Below are 15540 nucleotides of genomic sequence, written 5' to 3'. Positions count from 1 at the left end.
AATATTCAGAAGAGATGGCCATCTATAAGACCAAATGCTTACATGAATTATCAATCATGCTCACTGTTTTGGATCTTACCCACATCACCACCCTTCCAATTAAATCGCGGTTCCAATATCCATGAGCTGCAAATCATTTGCTGTTCGGCAGTCACAATGATACTTCTCGCGAAACTCAGATGGCGCCATGTTTTCCAGGGCGGTTAGGGCTTTCTCACTCGCTTTCACCTTGGCATAACGGCCGGATGACGCTGTTCCTTCTGCAATGACAACTTCATGCACAATGACAGCAGCCAGGACACACACCGTGCCTCCATCTACAGCAGGTATCTCCCCGGCTTTCAGACAATAATTTGTACAGCCGTACTCATTTGTCAGTCGATTTTGCAAAAACGTCTAGTTTTCATCAGCCATATCGAAACATTAACAATCGTAGGAATAGTCTCACGGTTGGGTGTTTGTTAGCAAAGGTGTCGTATATGGTCATATCATGAAAATATGACTTCACATGACGCTGGAAGAAATCCTCTACCACACGGAACTGGAAGCCCGAGTCAACAAAAGCAGCGCCTAGGTACGCTTCAACCATGTCCGGCAGGCACTGATGATCAAGATTAGTTGAGCACTATACCGGTCTCGCAAAGCACTCCGGAGTATCTTCTTACCTTGGGCGGATCCTTTGATACCAACCAATAATCCACTGCACCTTCACTTTCGTTCTCTGCGGCTTGTATCTCCTCAGCATAGTGAGTAATTTGTGATTGCAGTGGGTTACTGAAGTGCCTAAGATGGGTATGGAGCCCTAGCTTAACAGCTAAAGCCCCGAGGAATTTGTTCGATACCATCGCCATCTATGATATTGCAGTCAATAAATGCTTGGTAGTCAAAAGTAGCCGTACGCTTACTTTATGCTCCGTGAGCCATTGTGGATCCTTGTCCGGAAATCGGTAGAATAAGTCATCTACACAGACCATATCCAACAAAGAGTCACCCAGAAATTCGAGTCTCTGATAGCATGGTACTTTAGCCCACGCCGAAGGGTATGATGGATGAGTAAAAGCTGAATGTAAAAGGCGAGGATATTTGAAACGATAACCCAGTTTCTCCTCAACCTTACGGCCAAGATCCAGCTCATATCCGTCTGGGCTCTGAGTTTGATACTTCGGCAACATGTAAGATGAAGCATAATCCGCCCAACATAAGGCCTTATGGTTGGTACTATCAACAACAGCAGTGACTGCTTTGACAGCCATGTCAAACCGATTATCTAGCCCACCTGAGAGCAATGATGCTCCGATCAAGGCTTCGCAAACGTCCGCAACTGTCTTTTCTCTAAGTGCATGTTTGCTCTCCGCCGAAATCTTCTTCCTGTGGTCTCTACCATGAAGCAGGGTTAAGCCGTCTGGGTACCATGTATGCCTACGGCTTCCTGTCAGCTTATGGTTCGGTGCGTATAGACAATTTCATACCTTGAAAAGCCTCGACTGCGGATATACTGGTATAACTCCTGCTTTAGAGCGGTGTTGAAAAGGTTTTTGTTGCATATGAGGCACATCCGGTTTACGTGAAAATCGAACTCGTCGTCATCCGGGTTCTGCACAAAAAGAGAAATTGATGTTGCCATTTTTAGGAAACAATCTCCTAAGAACTCTAGGCGCTCATAGTTTTTCCCCATCCCTCTCTGCACATGTATTTGTTGCACTCGATGCTCCTCCGTGTTATCGGAGTCTTTCGTAAAAGCCTCCAGCGCATATTCGGGCTTCACGGATAAATTCAGGGCTTCGCAGCCTTCGAGGGCAATCAAATATGCATCCAGCCTGCTGATTATGGCCGGAAAGGCAAGGCAAGAAGCAGCAATTTCCTCGGGGATCTAAGTAACGAGTCAGCAGCTGATTGTTGGGTTATATTCGATAAAAGGCGCTCAACTGACAGCGGAAATTCTCAGTGGCTCTATGCAGATAAAACATCTAGTTTCGACGTCCTTTTCGATATCTGTCATCTTGTCCAGGAGGTTTCTCCGTAGGCGAACCAGCTCGGCTTCTAAAACTGGTTGCTCCCAGTTACATCTTGACAAGAACCCTGCCCGTGCATTTTTTGAACCACTTAAGGTATAACTCATGATGTTCTCCATAAACTTGCGGCGCAGGAGAAAGGGTGGTGGCGGATCCGAAGGGTGTAGTGTGTTGTCAATGGCCATGGTGAAGTACCGATATCTTCCGTCCCACGGGTCAAATACAAAACGATTTATCAAAGCCTCCGAAGATGTTTGCAGTGTGAAAGGTATCTCCTCGTTTTGATGCACAAGAAGTAGCAGTTCCCAATCCGTCAGAGTCTTTGGATCACTGACCTTCTTGGACTTCGTGGTCCCTGCGGGAGCAACCCAGTATGGCAATTTCTCGGGTTCTTCCTCGTAGGTCTTGTGGAACACATCGTGGAAAATACGAAATGTGAAGGTTGAAAAATATTCCAATTCCTGCTTAGATATATGTAGGACTTCGTCCAAAGATTCAAGAGCGACTATGGTCCCGATATCATCATCTAAGAAGATGGTGAATGATGGAAGATCAGGTAATCTCTCGCGAGTGAACAAGATTATGCTTCTGTGTCGGCGTCTGAGTGGCTCTGAAGGCTTAAATGATATAACAGTGGCGTATAGCTTTTCAGGAAGGCTACCCTGTTGTTTCTTCCAAAGCGAAGGTTTCGATACCATGCCGTATTGGTTTGTACGCGAAGAGGTGATGGCAAGCCTCGCATTTCTCATGGCAGGCAAGCGCCTATGGTAAACTGAATTAAAGTGATCATCGAGCAGTTTGTGTTTTCGGAGCAAGACACAAGTATCGAAGGCTGCGGACTGCTTTGCAGTGGATTTCTTCGATGCAGGAATTCCAGTGAGCCCTCGAACAGGTGACTTTTCCGGTAAGATGACTTCACAAACGAAACTGTTATTCTGTGGAAGCACCACATATGTAGCATGAGCTGATGTCTCTTTTTCGTATTGCTAGATAACACGGATATCTTAATTAAAAGTTCTTCGGTATCAGTACGGGACGATGGTGCTCACCAGAGAGCTAGCATAGCGTGCGAGAATAGCAAGGGCAGAGTGGTAAGTCAGCTTCGCGCCTGTAGCCTTGATCATAAACGTTCGCTTCTCTTCTTCACCTTGGAGGATTGAGTCTAGAGCGCTGTCAATTCCGTGAAGTATTCGGTCCTCTGGAAGTGTTTCACAGAAACTCTGCATAAGTTTCTAATATTGGGGTTAGAACTATCAGCCGTATATCAGTTTTTTACACTTACTTCAGCCTCCCGAACCTCGACCACTCGTGCTTTATGATCAGTGTTGTACCTTTCAATCATACTTGCATACTGTGTGTATGGGAGTCAGAGTTTTTGGACATATCAGTGATCAGGTTCTTGTCTTACCGTCGAACTTGAATGTCTAGCGCGGCCACGACTTTGCACATACTGTATAAGAGTATTGTATAAGTCGAATCTAATCTGTTAGCATAAGCGAACCTACAATGTGGTGATACATACCTAACTACAAGATTGCAGTCAGGAATATCGAGTCCTTCTTCGGCTACTGAAGTAGCAAACTTTTACTTGTTAAACCTGTGAACGGACGCAGAGAGCTAGTGTTACTTACCAAGCAGTTAATCTCCCCACTCCTGAATTTCACCAAAGCGAGAAACTGTTGGCGAAACGACACGTTCATTCCTACTATATCACCAGATCGGACACCAATCAGCACACCAGGCCGTAGGTGAGGTATCTCTAAAGTCGAGAAAAGGTCGAATAACATCTTGGCAGTGTAACGCTTCTGTGTAAAGATGATACATTTTGTCTCCGTTGTATGCTCAAAGTATTTGGTAAGCTTTTGGCGTAGAAGTTGTACTTTAGGGCTCAGTTCACCCGGACCGTTGGGGCTATTCAACGAATGATTCTTGATAATATCACTAGCTTCCTGTATCCTTGATATTTCCCTGAGAGCGCACTCGGGAATCTGTGGTGATATAGATTGGGCTAGCTTTCTCACGTTTCCTTCAAGCTTCGGTAACACATCGTCTGCTAAGGCGTGCGCCCATGCACGATCTGCGCAACATGGTCCCAGTTCAGAACTAGCCTGTAACGTAAATCTGAACACAGGTTGCAAAGAGCTAATGTCACCAAAGCGGGCTTGCAAGATCTGATATAGTTTGGTCGCGAACGGCGGATTGAGCGTATCGTATTCCCAAGATTCCTCTATCGGACGTCTGACGACTTCTCTTAATAGACTAAGTTTCGATGTTGTGGCAATCTTGCTGTCTAAGAGAGCCTCCAGTTTCCTATGGAATGTAAGTTAGGGCGTTGTACTGTATACAGCAGGACATACATAGCTGATTCTATGATATCGCCCTTGGTGTCAATAGGCGACGCTGTCATTCCAAAGATTCTTGGACGCTTTGTCGGGTCTGCTTGGAGATATGATTCTCTTATAATTCTGTAAAGAATAAGGGCATTATCATCAGCCTAAGTATGTTTTTCTCTTTTCTCAGCTTTGCCAAATACATACCGTGCGTAAGGATGGTCTTTCTTCGTGTGATGGGCTTCATCAAAGATGAGAAGGTTAATTTGATCCATTCTAATGTGTGAGTTGAGTAGACATTGATTCAATATCTCTGCGGTACAAACTATCACCATATTGTTCTCAAAATGATGGTCCCAGGTCTGTTTACTCCAAAGGTCGGTGCCCATAGCGCCAAAAAAGTGTGCGACATTCTGATCTAGATTGTTGCGCAAGACGGCCGCCTGTTGGAAAGCAAGCGTCACGCTGTCCACCTATTTGCAAATTAGCGCCTCCAAAACAGCGAGGCGTTGCATGTATACGAACAATGAAAAACGAGATACGATGTGGCATTCCGTTAGCGCGATCGATCAACTCATTGTGGATGATGTGCTTTAGCAAAAGCACGGCTATCAAGGTCTTTCCAGACCCTGTAGTAAAATTAGGCGAAAGGAAATTGATGAGAGTTATTGAGTTGGGCCAGGATGCACGTACCGGTATCGAGAACAGCAATGGTATTCTGTGACTTTGCCCTTTCAAAGAGTTCTACCTGATATTCTCTCGGGTCAAGCATCCCAGTCCCGGCATCTTGTTTTGCTACCAAGCTTGCTGTAGACAGTTCAGCGTCAGGCAAGTCAAGCGTGGGTCTGGCACTATTTCCGGGGACAGTATCAGCTCGTTCAAAAAGCCTAAGTATAAATCAGCTATGGGTGGCAAAGAGCTCTGGGCCAGAGATCGTACAGAGCTTCGAACTTGGCATTTTGGAGTCTTTTCCTTTGATAAGCGAGCTTTTGAGTGGGTATTCGTTCGTTGTCTCCTGGATCTTCTGAAGAGCTGTCCTTTCCTTCCGTTGGCTCGGTTGTAGAAATAGTCTTTTCCTCAGGCAGACTCATACATGAGGGGATCCTGGGGCTTTGGCCACTGACATGGCCAGCTAGACTCTGTGCCTCTGATGATGGCATTTGGGCTTTGCCTAGATTGCTCAGAAATCATACAAGGAGAATCAAACGGACGTGTGCATTGGAATATAGTACAGATTGGTACTTGGTGACTGAAAGGAAAGGCAGAATAAGTGGTACGATGTTGTGAAAGAAAATTTCCTTCGAAGTGAATAGGCTTACACCACACTGTGAAGTGGAGGAAACAGTAAATACTGGAACTAGGTAGCAGTATGGGTGTCATGATGTTACACTGCCTAAGACTGTCTAGTAAACACATGGATTTATATAATGTAGAACATGTCATTTTTGAAAAATCTCTCGTAGTTAAGTAAACCTAGCTGGTATTTGTTCCTTTGTTGGTTAGCCTTTCAGCGATAATAAACAGAGTCAGAAGGTAGACGGAAGTCTACAATAGATTGTTGAAGAGACTTTATAGTATATACTCCTGCGAAGTCTGCCTATACCCCATCAACATTAAGTGTGTTTAAATTGGTGGGGCCTGAGGTTCCGATGGCGCGGAGCGGACCCATAATTGACCTTAAACTATTTCTATAATTTTATTTTACCCCTCTCCGCGGAGCTCTGTTTTATGCGGCTTTGATCTTTACAAGCATACTACCCCGAACCCCGACAATGGAACAACCCCAGAACCTTCGCGCGATTTTTGCTGCTGCAAAATTAGAGAAGTCAGCATTGGAAAGTCGCTTCGATACTAACACAGATCAATATCGCAATGATGTCAATGCCACAATAGCCAAGCTTGAGGAATGCGCACGGCTCGTTGCGGTCCTATCGTTATTCAGCTCGAACGAGCCGCTGGAAGATATCGCAACTGGGGATTTACCGTAATCTTACCCACTCATAGTTTCTATATCCCGACCCAGACTAATTTCTTCCGGTTCACACTAGGTATCTCACGGTGTCATACCATCTTGCGGAGCTCCTACAGAGATCGTACAACTCAGACCGCGTGTCTAGCCTTCGACGTGCACTTGAGCAATACGAAAGATACCTCACGCGCTTGGATGATTATGAATTACTCAATGATAAGGATAAAAAGCTCTATGAACGGTATACTGCGAACCCGGCGTCCTTTTCGCTGACGCCTGTCAATGACGCCGCTGCCCGGAGAGAGGTGAAGATAAATAGGTTTAGGGAAGAAAAGGAGCTCAAACAGAGGCTTCAGGTTGGATAGACTCCACTTTGACGAGTTGGCAATTTTGCTGACGTATCTGAAGTACCTCTCGGATAATCAAAGCCGGCTCCAGACCGACGATGAAGATGTTCGACAGCTCTATATTGCAGAGATCAAACTGTATACTCATCAGACGTTTCAATCCTTGGACCTTCTTTCACAAGAGCTGTCTATGCTATCGTCCATTCGCAACGCGGCACCTACCCATGATCAAATCCCACCCGAAGACACTAGGCGCCGGAAGGACGCCCAACACTCGGTATACTCTGAACGATTGGATCCTCCCATTTCCCAACTGTTACAAGGAGGCAAGTTTGGACCGATATTGAGTAAGGATGGGAAACCATTGCAGCCATTTACACTACTTGATCGGCGGACACAGCTCCAGCAAGGTGTTTTCCGATCTGGTCACAATTTACCTACGATGACTATCGACGAATATCTCGAAGAAGAGAAGAGAAGAGGCGGCATTATTGAAGGTGGCGAGAAGTCTGGTGTACAAGAGGAAGTTGATGAGGACGATATGGATAGGGCTGATGAAGAAACTATGAAAGCTAGAGCCTGGGATGAGTTCACAGAAGCCAACCCACGAGGCTCGGGAAACACCCTGAATAGAGGTTAATATCGATTGAATCCTCTGTTTCCCATTTAGTTCCCTCTCACATCATAATTTCGGGGCCCCAATTACGCTGTCTTGCGATGCTTGTTAAGATCTATCTATGACATTGGGATTCTTTCGTTGTCTGCCATTATCATCTCAAGACTCAAGAAACGTAGTTACAGATTATGTATTTATGGGAGGGCTACAGGCTTCCATGTAGTGCTGCTTTTCAATGGCACGTCTGAGATTTTCTCAGTTATGTACAATTTTCCGTCTAGATACAATTTCTGAATCACGGAGAAGACCAGCCCTCCGCCACAGGATGTCTATCTATACATTGTTATGATCAAGCCGCCTGCTTATTACGCTGGATATCCTCGAGGATCTTCCCTGCTCCCTTGACTACTAATTCCTTGGCAACAGTCACGCCAAAATCCTCAGCAGCTTGAACGGAGTCGACATTTCCATCGATTTCGACCTCAGCGCTTTCCTTACCATCCACGCTGACAACGATGGACCTCATTCGGAGCTTCTTCGCACCGTCGGAGGATATAATCCATTCGGTTTCAACCCCAAGTGGCGCACTGCAGCCGCCTTCAAGGGTTCGTAGCAGACTTCGCTCCGCGGTGCTGGCAAAAGTCGTCTCATTATGACCAATATTGTTCAGCATATCACGCATCACCTGATCGTCCTTTCGAATTTCGATGCCCAACGCACCCTGGCCGACTGCATAAAGCATACCGCCGTTTTTCGAGTCCAGGTACTGCGAGATGCGATCATCGAGACCTAGTCTAAGTAAACCGGCGGCTGCCAGGATAATGCAAGTATAAGGTGAATCTTCCGCATCTAGTTTGGAGAGTCGTGTACCGATATTCCCGCGCACATCAATAACTTTTAGGTGAGGGTATTTCAAGGCCAATTGAGCAGTACGGCGGATGGAAGAGGTGCCGACGACGGATCCTGCAGGCATATCGGATAAAGACATGTTCGGTAGCCCTTTCTTGATGACCAGGACATCCCTGGAATCTTCACGCTCCATCATAGGGCCCAGTGTACACGCGGGGGGTAGGGTAGTTGGTACATCTGAGGACAGTCACTATCAGCGTCCCTTGCAACATTGTTATTAAGATACGCGGATAGCAAACCTTTTAATGAGTGAACAATTAAGTCCACATTGCCGGCCATTAAGTGTTGCTCTAACTCCTCCGTCCATAGGTTCTTCGTCGTAAATTCTCGAAAAGCAATGGTTGTGTTCAAATCGCCGGCAGTTTCCTGCGAGTGTATTTTGAATTCATAGTTAGGGTAAACCTCCTTAAGTGCCGAGACCACCAGATCAGTTTGCGAAAGGGCAAGTTTAGACTTGCGAGTCCCAACGGTGAATGTTTTCCGCGATGAGGGGTTGGCGGCGCCAGAGGCGGGGTTCGATGTAGAGGCCATGGCGACACTTGAAAGCGAGAGTATTGCACTATGTCCTCTCAAGAGTACAGAATCTGCGAAGCTGCTCGTAAAATGATAATCCCTCTGAGGAGAGTCGGTTAAACGACAGAGTAATATGCAATGGGAGGAGGAGTGGCGTAACGTCTGGCTGGAGGCTGCCGAAAAACTAAGGTTGGAGCCAGAAATGGAAGGACAAAAGCGGTAGTAGTACTGTATTGACTGTATTGTATCGGTAATCCGAATAAATTCCGACTGATCTTATATGGAAGATCACGAGATCACCGGAAAACGGACAAAGATAAGACGGAAGATACAACACAAATGAACTAGAGATGAAAGACTTGACAGTTGCTTGTGAATCTGTGTAATATTTGATTTCTTTACCTGGGGAAGATTTACCTATCGCTGAAACACAGGCATCAGCCTTCCTTCACCCTTTTTCCCCGGATTTGTGACAGACGGATTTGTAGCCACACGAACCTCGGCATCGGGAGACGGCTTATCACTGGCGATCATCTCCCCAGAGTCACGGACTTCATCGATGGGGTTCTGGAACCGTCGCCTCCACTACCTTATAACCGACAACCTTCTTGTACTTCCTTAGGAGACCGCTCCTTTCATCTCCCTTCCTTTCCTACCACTATCCGGTCCCTCATACATTAAAGTTGCTCTAGTTCTTTTCTTTCCTTGCTATTCTTACTTTTCTTCCCAGACGTGTGAAGTGTCTTTCCGATCGAACAGATCGCGATGGGCTCCAACAACGGAAGAACTACCAAGCTTGCTCTCGTACCACTCCCTAAAGGCTCTGTTCTCCTCCCCGGAGTTACCCTACGGATCCCTGTCGCTAATCGACCTGATCTTTCCAATCTTCTTTCGTCCCTGGTTGATCGATCATCGGCCGTAAAGCGAGAGGGGAACGTGATCACGTTCGGTTGCGTTCCCCTTAACTCGCCGTTCTTAAGTAAGGATGGTCAACATTTGATTGACAACGGAACTTTGGATGAAAGTAGGAGAGAAGAGTTTGATGCCATTGATGCAGGCCAGGCAAGGAAGGAAGATCTCTTCCGTTATGGCACAATCGGCAAAGTTATTGGCGTCCAACGCCGTGCCTACTCAGAGGCGTCCCTTGTGGTTCAGGGAATCCAGCGATTCACAGTAAAACGCATCCTGAAGGAAAGGCCTTATTTTGAAGCAGAAGCCATTTTACATGACGAGAAAGGTTAGTCTACAAACCGTTTTTGACATGTAGTGCCACCGAAACTGATGGGTTCCTTTCTTTTTGGACAGACTATGTGTCTAATGATCCGGAAACCGTTGAGCTATTCCAGCAGTTGAGGCGACTCTCCCGGGAGCTACTGACCCTATTACGACTTTCCTCGCTGTTACCTTCTTCTTCAACACGTTTATCGCCACTCATTGCCCGCAAGTTCGAGCTGTTCATTTCGAAAACAGATTTGACACAGGCCGGGAGGTTAGCTGATTTTATGGCTGATATTGCTGAATCTGGAATCGAAGACAAGCTGCGGGTCTTAGCTTCGCTGGACCATAAATCCAGACTTGAAAGAGTGGTTGAAATGCTTAATAGACAAGTTCAAAGTATCAAGAGCAATGTTAAAGTCACCACCATCACCACGAATAGCTTCCCTTCATTTGACGTCAACCAGATCGATCCTCGTGATCGCGAGCTTCTTGCGAGACGGGCTATGGCTGGTCTTACTGGGCTGACACCCCCAGGCGTCGCAGGCGGAAGAAATAACGACGGCGACGACAAAGAGGCAAACGAGGTTGATGAGCTTCAACAAAAGCTACAAGAGGCCCAGCTTAGCCCCGAGGCTCGAAAGGTGGCCGATAAGGAGTTGCGTCGCCTTCGGAAGATGAACCCGGCCAATGCCGAATACGGTGTTTGCCGGACGTATCTCGAGAACATCTTGGAAATCCCATGGACCAAGGTCACTGAAGACCAACTCGGTCCCGACACTTTGAAAAGAGCCAGGCAACAACTTGATGACGACCACTACGGTCTCGAAAAGATTAAGAAGCGGCTTCTTGAGTATTTGGCCGTTCTTAGACTGAAGCAGTCCACGAACCAGAACGTCGAACATCAAATTGCCGCCCTCTCTAAGGACCTTGATAGTTCTTCCGATGCAGGCGATATTGAGAAGGACCTCCCAGGCCTGTCTGAGGCAGATCGTGTTGCTGTCGAATCTAAGCTCCATCTTCTGAAGTCGAAGCGCATGACTGACAAGTCTCCGATTCTGCTGCTTGCTGGGCCTCCCGGAACTGGTAAGACTAGTCTAGCGAGGTCTGTGGCCACTTCTCTTGGACGTAAATTTCACCGTATTTCTCTCGGTGGCGTTAGAGACGAGGCGGAGATTCGGGGTCACCGCAGGACATATGTTGCCGCAATGCCAGGTCTAATTGTCAATGGCCTCAAGAAAGTTGGCGTTGCGAACCCGGTCTTCTTGCTCGACGAGATTGATAAGGTCGGCGGCGCCAATTTTCAGGGAGATCCTTCTGCGGCTATGCTCGAGGTTTTAGACCCCGAACAGAACCATACATTCACAGACCACTACATCAATATCCCAATCGACTTGAGCAAGGTTCTTTTCATTGCTACTGCTAACTCGCTTGATACTATTCCTCCACCTTTGCTTGATCGTATGGAGACGATCTCGTTGTCTGGTTACACTACCGTCGAGAAACGGCATATTGCAAAGAGGCACCTGATTCCAAAGCAGATTGAAACCAATGGGCTCTCAGAAGGTCAAGTCATCCTTTCTGATGAGGTTATTGACAAAACAATTACTTCATACACCCGAGAGTCTGGCGTCCGTAACCTAGAGCGCGAGCTCGGCTCAATTTGCCGTTATAAAGCAGTCCAGTATGCCGATGCGGGAGATGCAGGTCATCCGGAAACTTACAATCCCATTGTTACAATGGATGACCTGGAGGAGATACTTGGTATCGAGCGATTCGAAGAAGAGATCGCTGAGAAGCATGGGCGTCCGGGAGTTGTTACCGGTCTTGTCGCTTACTCTACAGGAGGACAGGGTAGTATTCTGTTCATCGAAGTTGCAGACATGCCAGGAAATGGTCGCGTACAACTTACCGGCAAGCTGGGTGACGTCTTGAAAGAGAGTGTTGAGGTGGCCTTGACATGGGTCAAAGCTCATTCTTACGAGCTGGGGCTGACTCCGGATCCCAGCGAAGATATCATGAAGAGCCGCAGTTTGCACGTTCATTGTCCTTCCGGAGCCATTCCCAAGGACGGCCCCTCCGCTGGACTTGCACATACTATTGGACTGATCTCACTGTTCTCGAACAAGGCTGTACCCCCCAAGCTTGCAATGACTGGAGAGGTATCTCTCCGTGGAAGAGTGATGCCTGTTGGGGGTATCAAGGAGAAGCTCATTGGGGCACTCCGTGCTGGTGTCAAGACCGTTCTCTTGCCTTATCAGAACCGCAAGGATGTCAAGGACGTTCCTCAAGAGGTCAGCGATGGTCTCGAGATCATCTATGTCAGGTAAGATTCATCTATACTCCGTTCTTGCTGCGTACTGACAATTTTCCAGCCATATCTGGGAAGCCATCCGACAAGTATGGCCCGATGCACACTGGCCTGGTCAGCATCATGAGAACTTTGTCGAGAGCCGACTATAGTTCTTTAGCTGAGGAGACCGTCCATTTGTATGCTTGTTTGCATTTTGCGTTTAGCTTCTTTTAGCGTATCTCTACTCATGTGATGTTTGCATAGCGTGTTGTCTCGTTTATATAACCTGGCGTCTGCTACGTACAGCATAGCCTGTCGTGTGCACCATGTCAATAATTTTTCTGCTTCTGTCGCTGCAATTCTTTTCATTCAGTATAATATTCCTTTTTCTCTTCCCTCTTTCATTACTACACCAGTAGAACATACTATAACAGTTACTTTGAATATATTGAGACAGCATATAATACAGAGTATTGCAATAGTCACCACATGATAGAAAAAGGAAAAGGTCCCCCAAACACAGACCAGATCACCAAAGCGTGAAGAGTAAAGCCGCTTTTCTATACCCGGCCTTCCAGGCCTAACAAGAAAGAAACACAAGGAAGAAAGAAACAATCACGAAACAGAAACCACTCATGAGCTAGTCGAGCTCTTGCCAAGTCCCGTCCGATCATAGCTAAGTCCCAAAGCCTGCCAAGTAGGTCTCCAGGGTTTCGAGCCGTCCAGCAGCTTCTTCGCTTCCTCGGCGTAAGCATCACGCTCATCCGTGTTCGCCTTCATACCCGCGTCCGGCCGTTGCTTATCTTGGATATCGTTCTGATATTTGGCCGCCTTGTGGAACTGCTCGTACTCCCATCTGTAATTGACACAACCACCTCGTTAGCCCACATCCCCCACTCCAGTATGTAAAAGAAAACCCAAGCAAAATCGAAAACAATCGAGGGGAGCGGGAAAGAAAACATACGGAGCCATATCAGCCGGTGCCTCAGGCCAAACAAACGGAGTCTTCATCTCAACCGTCATCTTCTTCTTCGACATAGGTCTCCTCAACTTCCCGTACCCAAATTTACCCAAAGGACGAAGCCGAGTAACCTTCTGCTGCTCGACGTAACTCCTCACGGAGAGCACATCAACCCCATACAGACGTTTCAGGTAGTCGCGCATATCCAATTTGTTGAAGTTCAGCGGGACGTAGAAGGAAGCGTATCGCGGAGGCAGAAACGGTGTGCGGATGAGAGCGATTGTGAAGTCGGGACTGGGTGCAATCAGGATTAGAACGCATTGTTTCTCATTGCGGGTTTTTTCTCTTCGGTTTGAAGCGGTATCTGCGTGTGCTTGCTGCAACTTACAGGAAGACCTGTTTCCGCATGGACAGCGGCGCCGACGGGGGCACCCAGTCTGCGGGCTTCTTGGGAAACTTGGAGAATCTGCGGACCATTTTGCCGTTTATTTGTGCGCCCAATGGGTGGTATTGAGTGGGTTGGTGCTGTTGGGGCTTTGGGTCGGTTTTCGTCGAGGAGAACTTGATATCGTTCGGGCTTTAGGCTCGGCGGAACTTTCGCAAAGTTGCGCGTGTGGCCGCGTCGCTTGCCGTAGTAGTAGTTTTGGCCAACGGATTTAAAGCCGTTTCAATTCTGTAACAAGAGAAGGACTAGTCAGAGGGCCAGATAAATAAGTAATAATGCCAAAATAACAAAACAAAAAAGAGGCAAGGAGAAAATATATCTAGTTATGCACAAGTTGAAATTTGAATGCTGCCGAAACGCATTCGAGCAATTTAATCTTTAAACGCTCATAATGGTCATTACTATCATCTAAATCTACTCATTAAACTTTTTGCTGCCCTTCATGTCTACGAAACGTGCAATTCGCCCAGTCGTTGAGAACTCTCGGTGATTGCATCAGATTCAGACTCCTTCGACTTTTTGGCACCGCTCTCCTCATCTTCTGCGTTCACGTCTTCCTCAGCTTCGTCCTCAGACCCCGAATGATCCTCATCATCGCTTCCTCGCTCTTCTTCTTCATTGGCGCCGACTTCCTTCATGTATGCCTCCAGTTCACGAGCCATCTTCCTTGAGAACCCTGATGCTTCAACGTCAACGTCCAACCGCTTTCCAGGGTTCTCAAGAAGCTGTTTCTTAGCGTCAGCGAAGAACGGGCCTGGCTCATCGCTCACATAACGGAACTTCCGCTGGAAGTAACGCTTAATACAATTCACATCACGATCGAAGTACATTTCTGCATTCGCATGGTCGATCGATACCATCTGCGGGAAATCAATGATGACCGGAACCAGCCGGATGTTCTCGTCGTTCTCTGCGTCTGCTGGGGCTTTGCCCTTCGCATTCGGGTCTTCCTCTTCTTTGATGAGGATATTGAATTCGTTAAAGTCACCGTGGATCAACCCATACCGAGCTAATCTCATGATCGTGTCCATGAGCTCTGAGTACAGGAGCGCTGGGTTCGGAACCGTCGAGATCTGGCGTAGTGGGAAGGCGTCAATAAGACTCATGACAATTGTGTGTCTGTTCTGCGCGATAGGCTCTGGTACGGAAAACCCGTTCTCTCCAAGTGCCTTCATGAACGCATATTCCTTCATCGCCGCCAAGCGTGACATATACATCCACGAGCCAGTTTGCCGGTGTCGTAGGTAGTCTCGGTTAGTTTTGACTGTTCGAAAAGAAATGCGACCGAGACGATGGATCTTGAGAATGCGCTGTGTTCCCTGGTGGTTCGCAACCACGATAATGTCTGATTCCTTTCCGACACCGATTTGGTTTCCGACGGAGTAGACGCATTTTTGCTTTTGGTGAGCGTTAAGCGCGAGATAATCGAGGCCACCGTAGGTGAGACGATATCCGTCGTCTATAGGAACAGTGACAATTAGCAACTCGCTTAGAGACACGGCGAAAGAGAGAGCGCGATACACGACGTACATTTGGCATTCTTCACCTTCGCAATAAGATTGGTTTTGGCCAAATTCGAAATAGCTCGATTTACACCACTACCACCTCGAAGACCTGAGATATTGGCGATTAACGGCGTCGGAACAACTTCATGATTTCTGCTTCCTGTCTCAACCTAGAAACGTCTTTTATTAGCTGTCAGACAACAAGCTACCAAAGCGGCAAGGAATCGCGGGGGTGATGAGGGGCATACCGCAGAGAGAACACGAAAATCCTCAGAGGTGAGGTAACGAATTGCCTTTGCATCGAGCTTCATGATGTTCTATAGTCACTGACACCTAGGACAATAGAACCAGTGACTTTCTTAAACCGCAGACTGCATAACTGAGAGATGCCGCGGACATGGATGGAGAAAAAGTGACACCCCTTT

At 47.2% G+C, this 15540-nt stretch overlaps 6 protein-coding genes across 6 annotated transcripts; 2 read left to right on the top strand and 4 right to left on the bottom strand.

Moving 5' to 3' along the window:
- Positions 1-99: 99 nt before the first annotated feature.
- Positions 100-5502, bottom strand: BDV37DRAFT_279340 (putative RNA helicase/RNAse III; the record flags this gene model as incomplete). Its single annotated transcript, XM_032086313.1, has 16 exons — positions 100-396; positions 449-601; positions 666-851; positions 906-1419; positions 1470-1870; positions 1931-2998; positions 3062-3244; positions 3295-3363; positions 3421-3490; positions 3535-3593; positions 3644-4322; positions 4370-4477; positions 4550-4815; positions 4868-4971; positions 5036-5229; positions 5282-5502. The coding sequence occupies 16 exons, from the start codon at positions 5500-5502 to the stop codon at positions 100-102; spliced, it is 4572 nt and encodes a 1523-aa protein (XP_031945287.1).
- Positions 5503-6073: 571 nt separating this feature from the next.
- Positions 6074-7520, top strand: BDV37DRAFT_205816 (IGBP1/TAP42 family protein). Its single transcript, XM_032079920.1, has 3 exons — positions 6074-6326; positions 6391-6667; positions 6720-7520. The coding sequence occupies exons 1-3, from the start codon at positions 6115-6117 to the stop codon at positions 7296-7298; spliced, it is 1068 nt and encodes a 355-aa protein (XP_031945286.1). The 5' UTR covers positions 6074-6114; the 3' UTR covers positions 7299-7520.
- Position 7521: 1 nt separating this feature from the next.
- BDV37DRAFT_205812 (porphobilinogen deaminase) lies at positions 7522-8797 on the bottom strand. Its single transcript, XM_032079919.1, has 2 exons — positions 8423-8797; positions 7522-8360 (listed from the first exon to the last, which is right to left on the bottom strand). Exons 1-2 carry the CDS (start codon positions 8712-8714, stop codon positions 7624-7626), a joined length of 1029 nt encoding a protein of 342 aa, XP_031945285.1. The 5' UTR covers positions 8715-8797; the 3' UTR covers positions 7522-7623.
- Positions 8798-9461: 664 nt separating this feature from the next.
- BDV37DRAFT_279337 (putative LON domain serine protease) lies at positions 9462-12374 on the top strand (the record flags this gene model as incomplete). Its single annotated transcript, XM_032086312.1, has 3 exons — positions 9462-9933; positions 10002-12237; positions 12287-12374. The coding sequence occupies 3 exons, from the start codon at positions 9462-9464 to the stop codon at positions 12372-12374; spliced, it is 2796 nt and encodes a 931-aa protein (XP_031945284.1).
- A 331-nt stretch (positions 12375-12705) lies between these two features.
- Positions 12706-13849, bottom strand: BDV37DRAFT_205800 (mitochondrial 54S ribosomal protein uL23m). The gene is made up of 3 exons (XM_032079918.1): positions 13554-13849; positions 13169-13459; positions 12706-13060 (listed from the first exon to the last, which is right to left on the bottom strand). The coding sequence occupies exons 1-3, from the start codon at positions 13640-13642 to the stop codon at positions 12838-12840; spliced, it is 603 nt and encodes a 200-aa protein (XP_031945283.1). The 5' UTR covers positions 13643-13849; the 3' UTR covers positions 12706-12837.
- Positions 13850-13934: 85 nt separating this feature from the next.
- Positions 13935-15459, bottom strand: BDV37DRAFT_239526 (protein kinase RIO2). The gene is made up of 3 exons (XM_032080978.1): positions 15364-15459; positions 15141-15285; positions 13935-15069 (listed from the first exon to the last, which is right to left on the bottom strand). The coding sequence occupies exons 1-3, from the start codon at positions 15424-15426 to the stop codon at positions 14057-14059; spliced, it is 1221 nt and encodes a 406-aa protein (XP_031945282.1). The 5' UTR covers positions 15427-15459; the 3' UTR covers positions 13935-14056.
- Between the last annotated feature and the right edge of the window lie 81 nt (positions 15460-15540).

The sequence above is a fragment of the Aspergillus pseudonomiae genome (genome assembly GCF_009193645.1).
Source record: "Aspergillus pseudonomiae strain CBS 119388 unplaced genomic scaffold BDV37scaffold_8, whole genome shotgun sequence".
NCBI classification, from domain to species: domain Eukaryota; kingdom Fungi; phylum Ascomycota; class Eurotiomycetes; order Eurotiales; family Aspergillaceae; genus Aspergillus; species Aspergillus pseudonomiae.
The sequence above is the reverse complement of the archived record's forward strand: the minus strand, read 5'-3'. Positions and strand labels throughout refer to the sequence as shown.

Bases quoted from the DNA above. Each gene is read 5' to 3' on its own strand.
- BDV37DRAFT_205816 (XM_032079920.1), top strand. From the start codon at position 6,115: ATGGAACAACCCCAGAACCTTCGCGCGATTTTTGCTGCTGCAAAATTA. The intron at 6,327-6,390 runs GTAATCTTACCC...GGTTCACACTAG, and splicing joins ATCGCAACTGGGGATTTACC to GTATCTCACGGTGTCATACC. The intron at 6,668-6,719 runs GTTGGATAGACT...ACGTATCTGAAG, and splicing joins AGCTCAAACAGAGGCTTCAG to TACCTCTCGGATAATCAAAG.
- BDV37DRAFT_205812 (XM_032079919.1), bottom strand. From the start codon at position 8,714: ATGGCCTCTACATCGAACCCCGCCTCTGGCGCCGCCAACCCCTCATCG. The intron at 8,361-8,422 runs GTTTGCTATCCG...GACTGTCCTCAG, and splicing joins AATTGTTCACTCATTAAAAG to ATGTACCAACTACCCTACCC.
- BDV37DRAFT_205800 (XM_032079918.1), bottom strand. From the start codon at position 13,642: ATGGTCCGCAGATTCTCCAAGTTTCCCAAGAAGCCCGCAGACTGGGTG. The intron at 13,460-13,553 runs GTAAGTTGCAGC...GATTGCACCCAG, and splicing joins ATGCGGAAACAGGTCTTCCT to TCCCGACTTCACAATCGCTC. The intron at 13,061-13,168 runs GTATGTTTTCTT...TGTCAATTACAG, and splicing joins GCACCGGCTGATATGGCTCC to ATGGGAGTACGAGCAGTTCC.
- BDV37DRAFT_239526 (XM_032080978.1), bottom strand. From the start codon at position 15,426: ATGAAGCTCGATGCAAAGGCAATTCGTTACCTCACCTCTGAGGATTTT. The intron at 15,286-15,363 runs GTATGCCCCTCA...AGACGTTTCTAG, and splicing joins ATTTTCGTGTTCTCTCTGCG to GTTGAGACAGGAAGCAGAAA. The intron at 15,070-15,140 runs GTACGTCGTGTA...CTGTTCCTATAG, and splicing joins GAAGGTGAAGAATGCCAAAT to ACGACGGATATCGTCTCACC.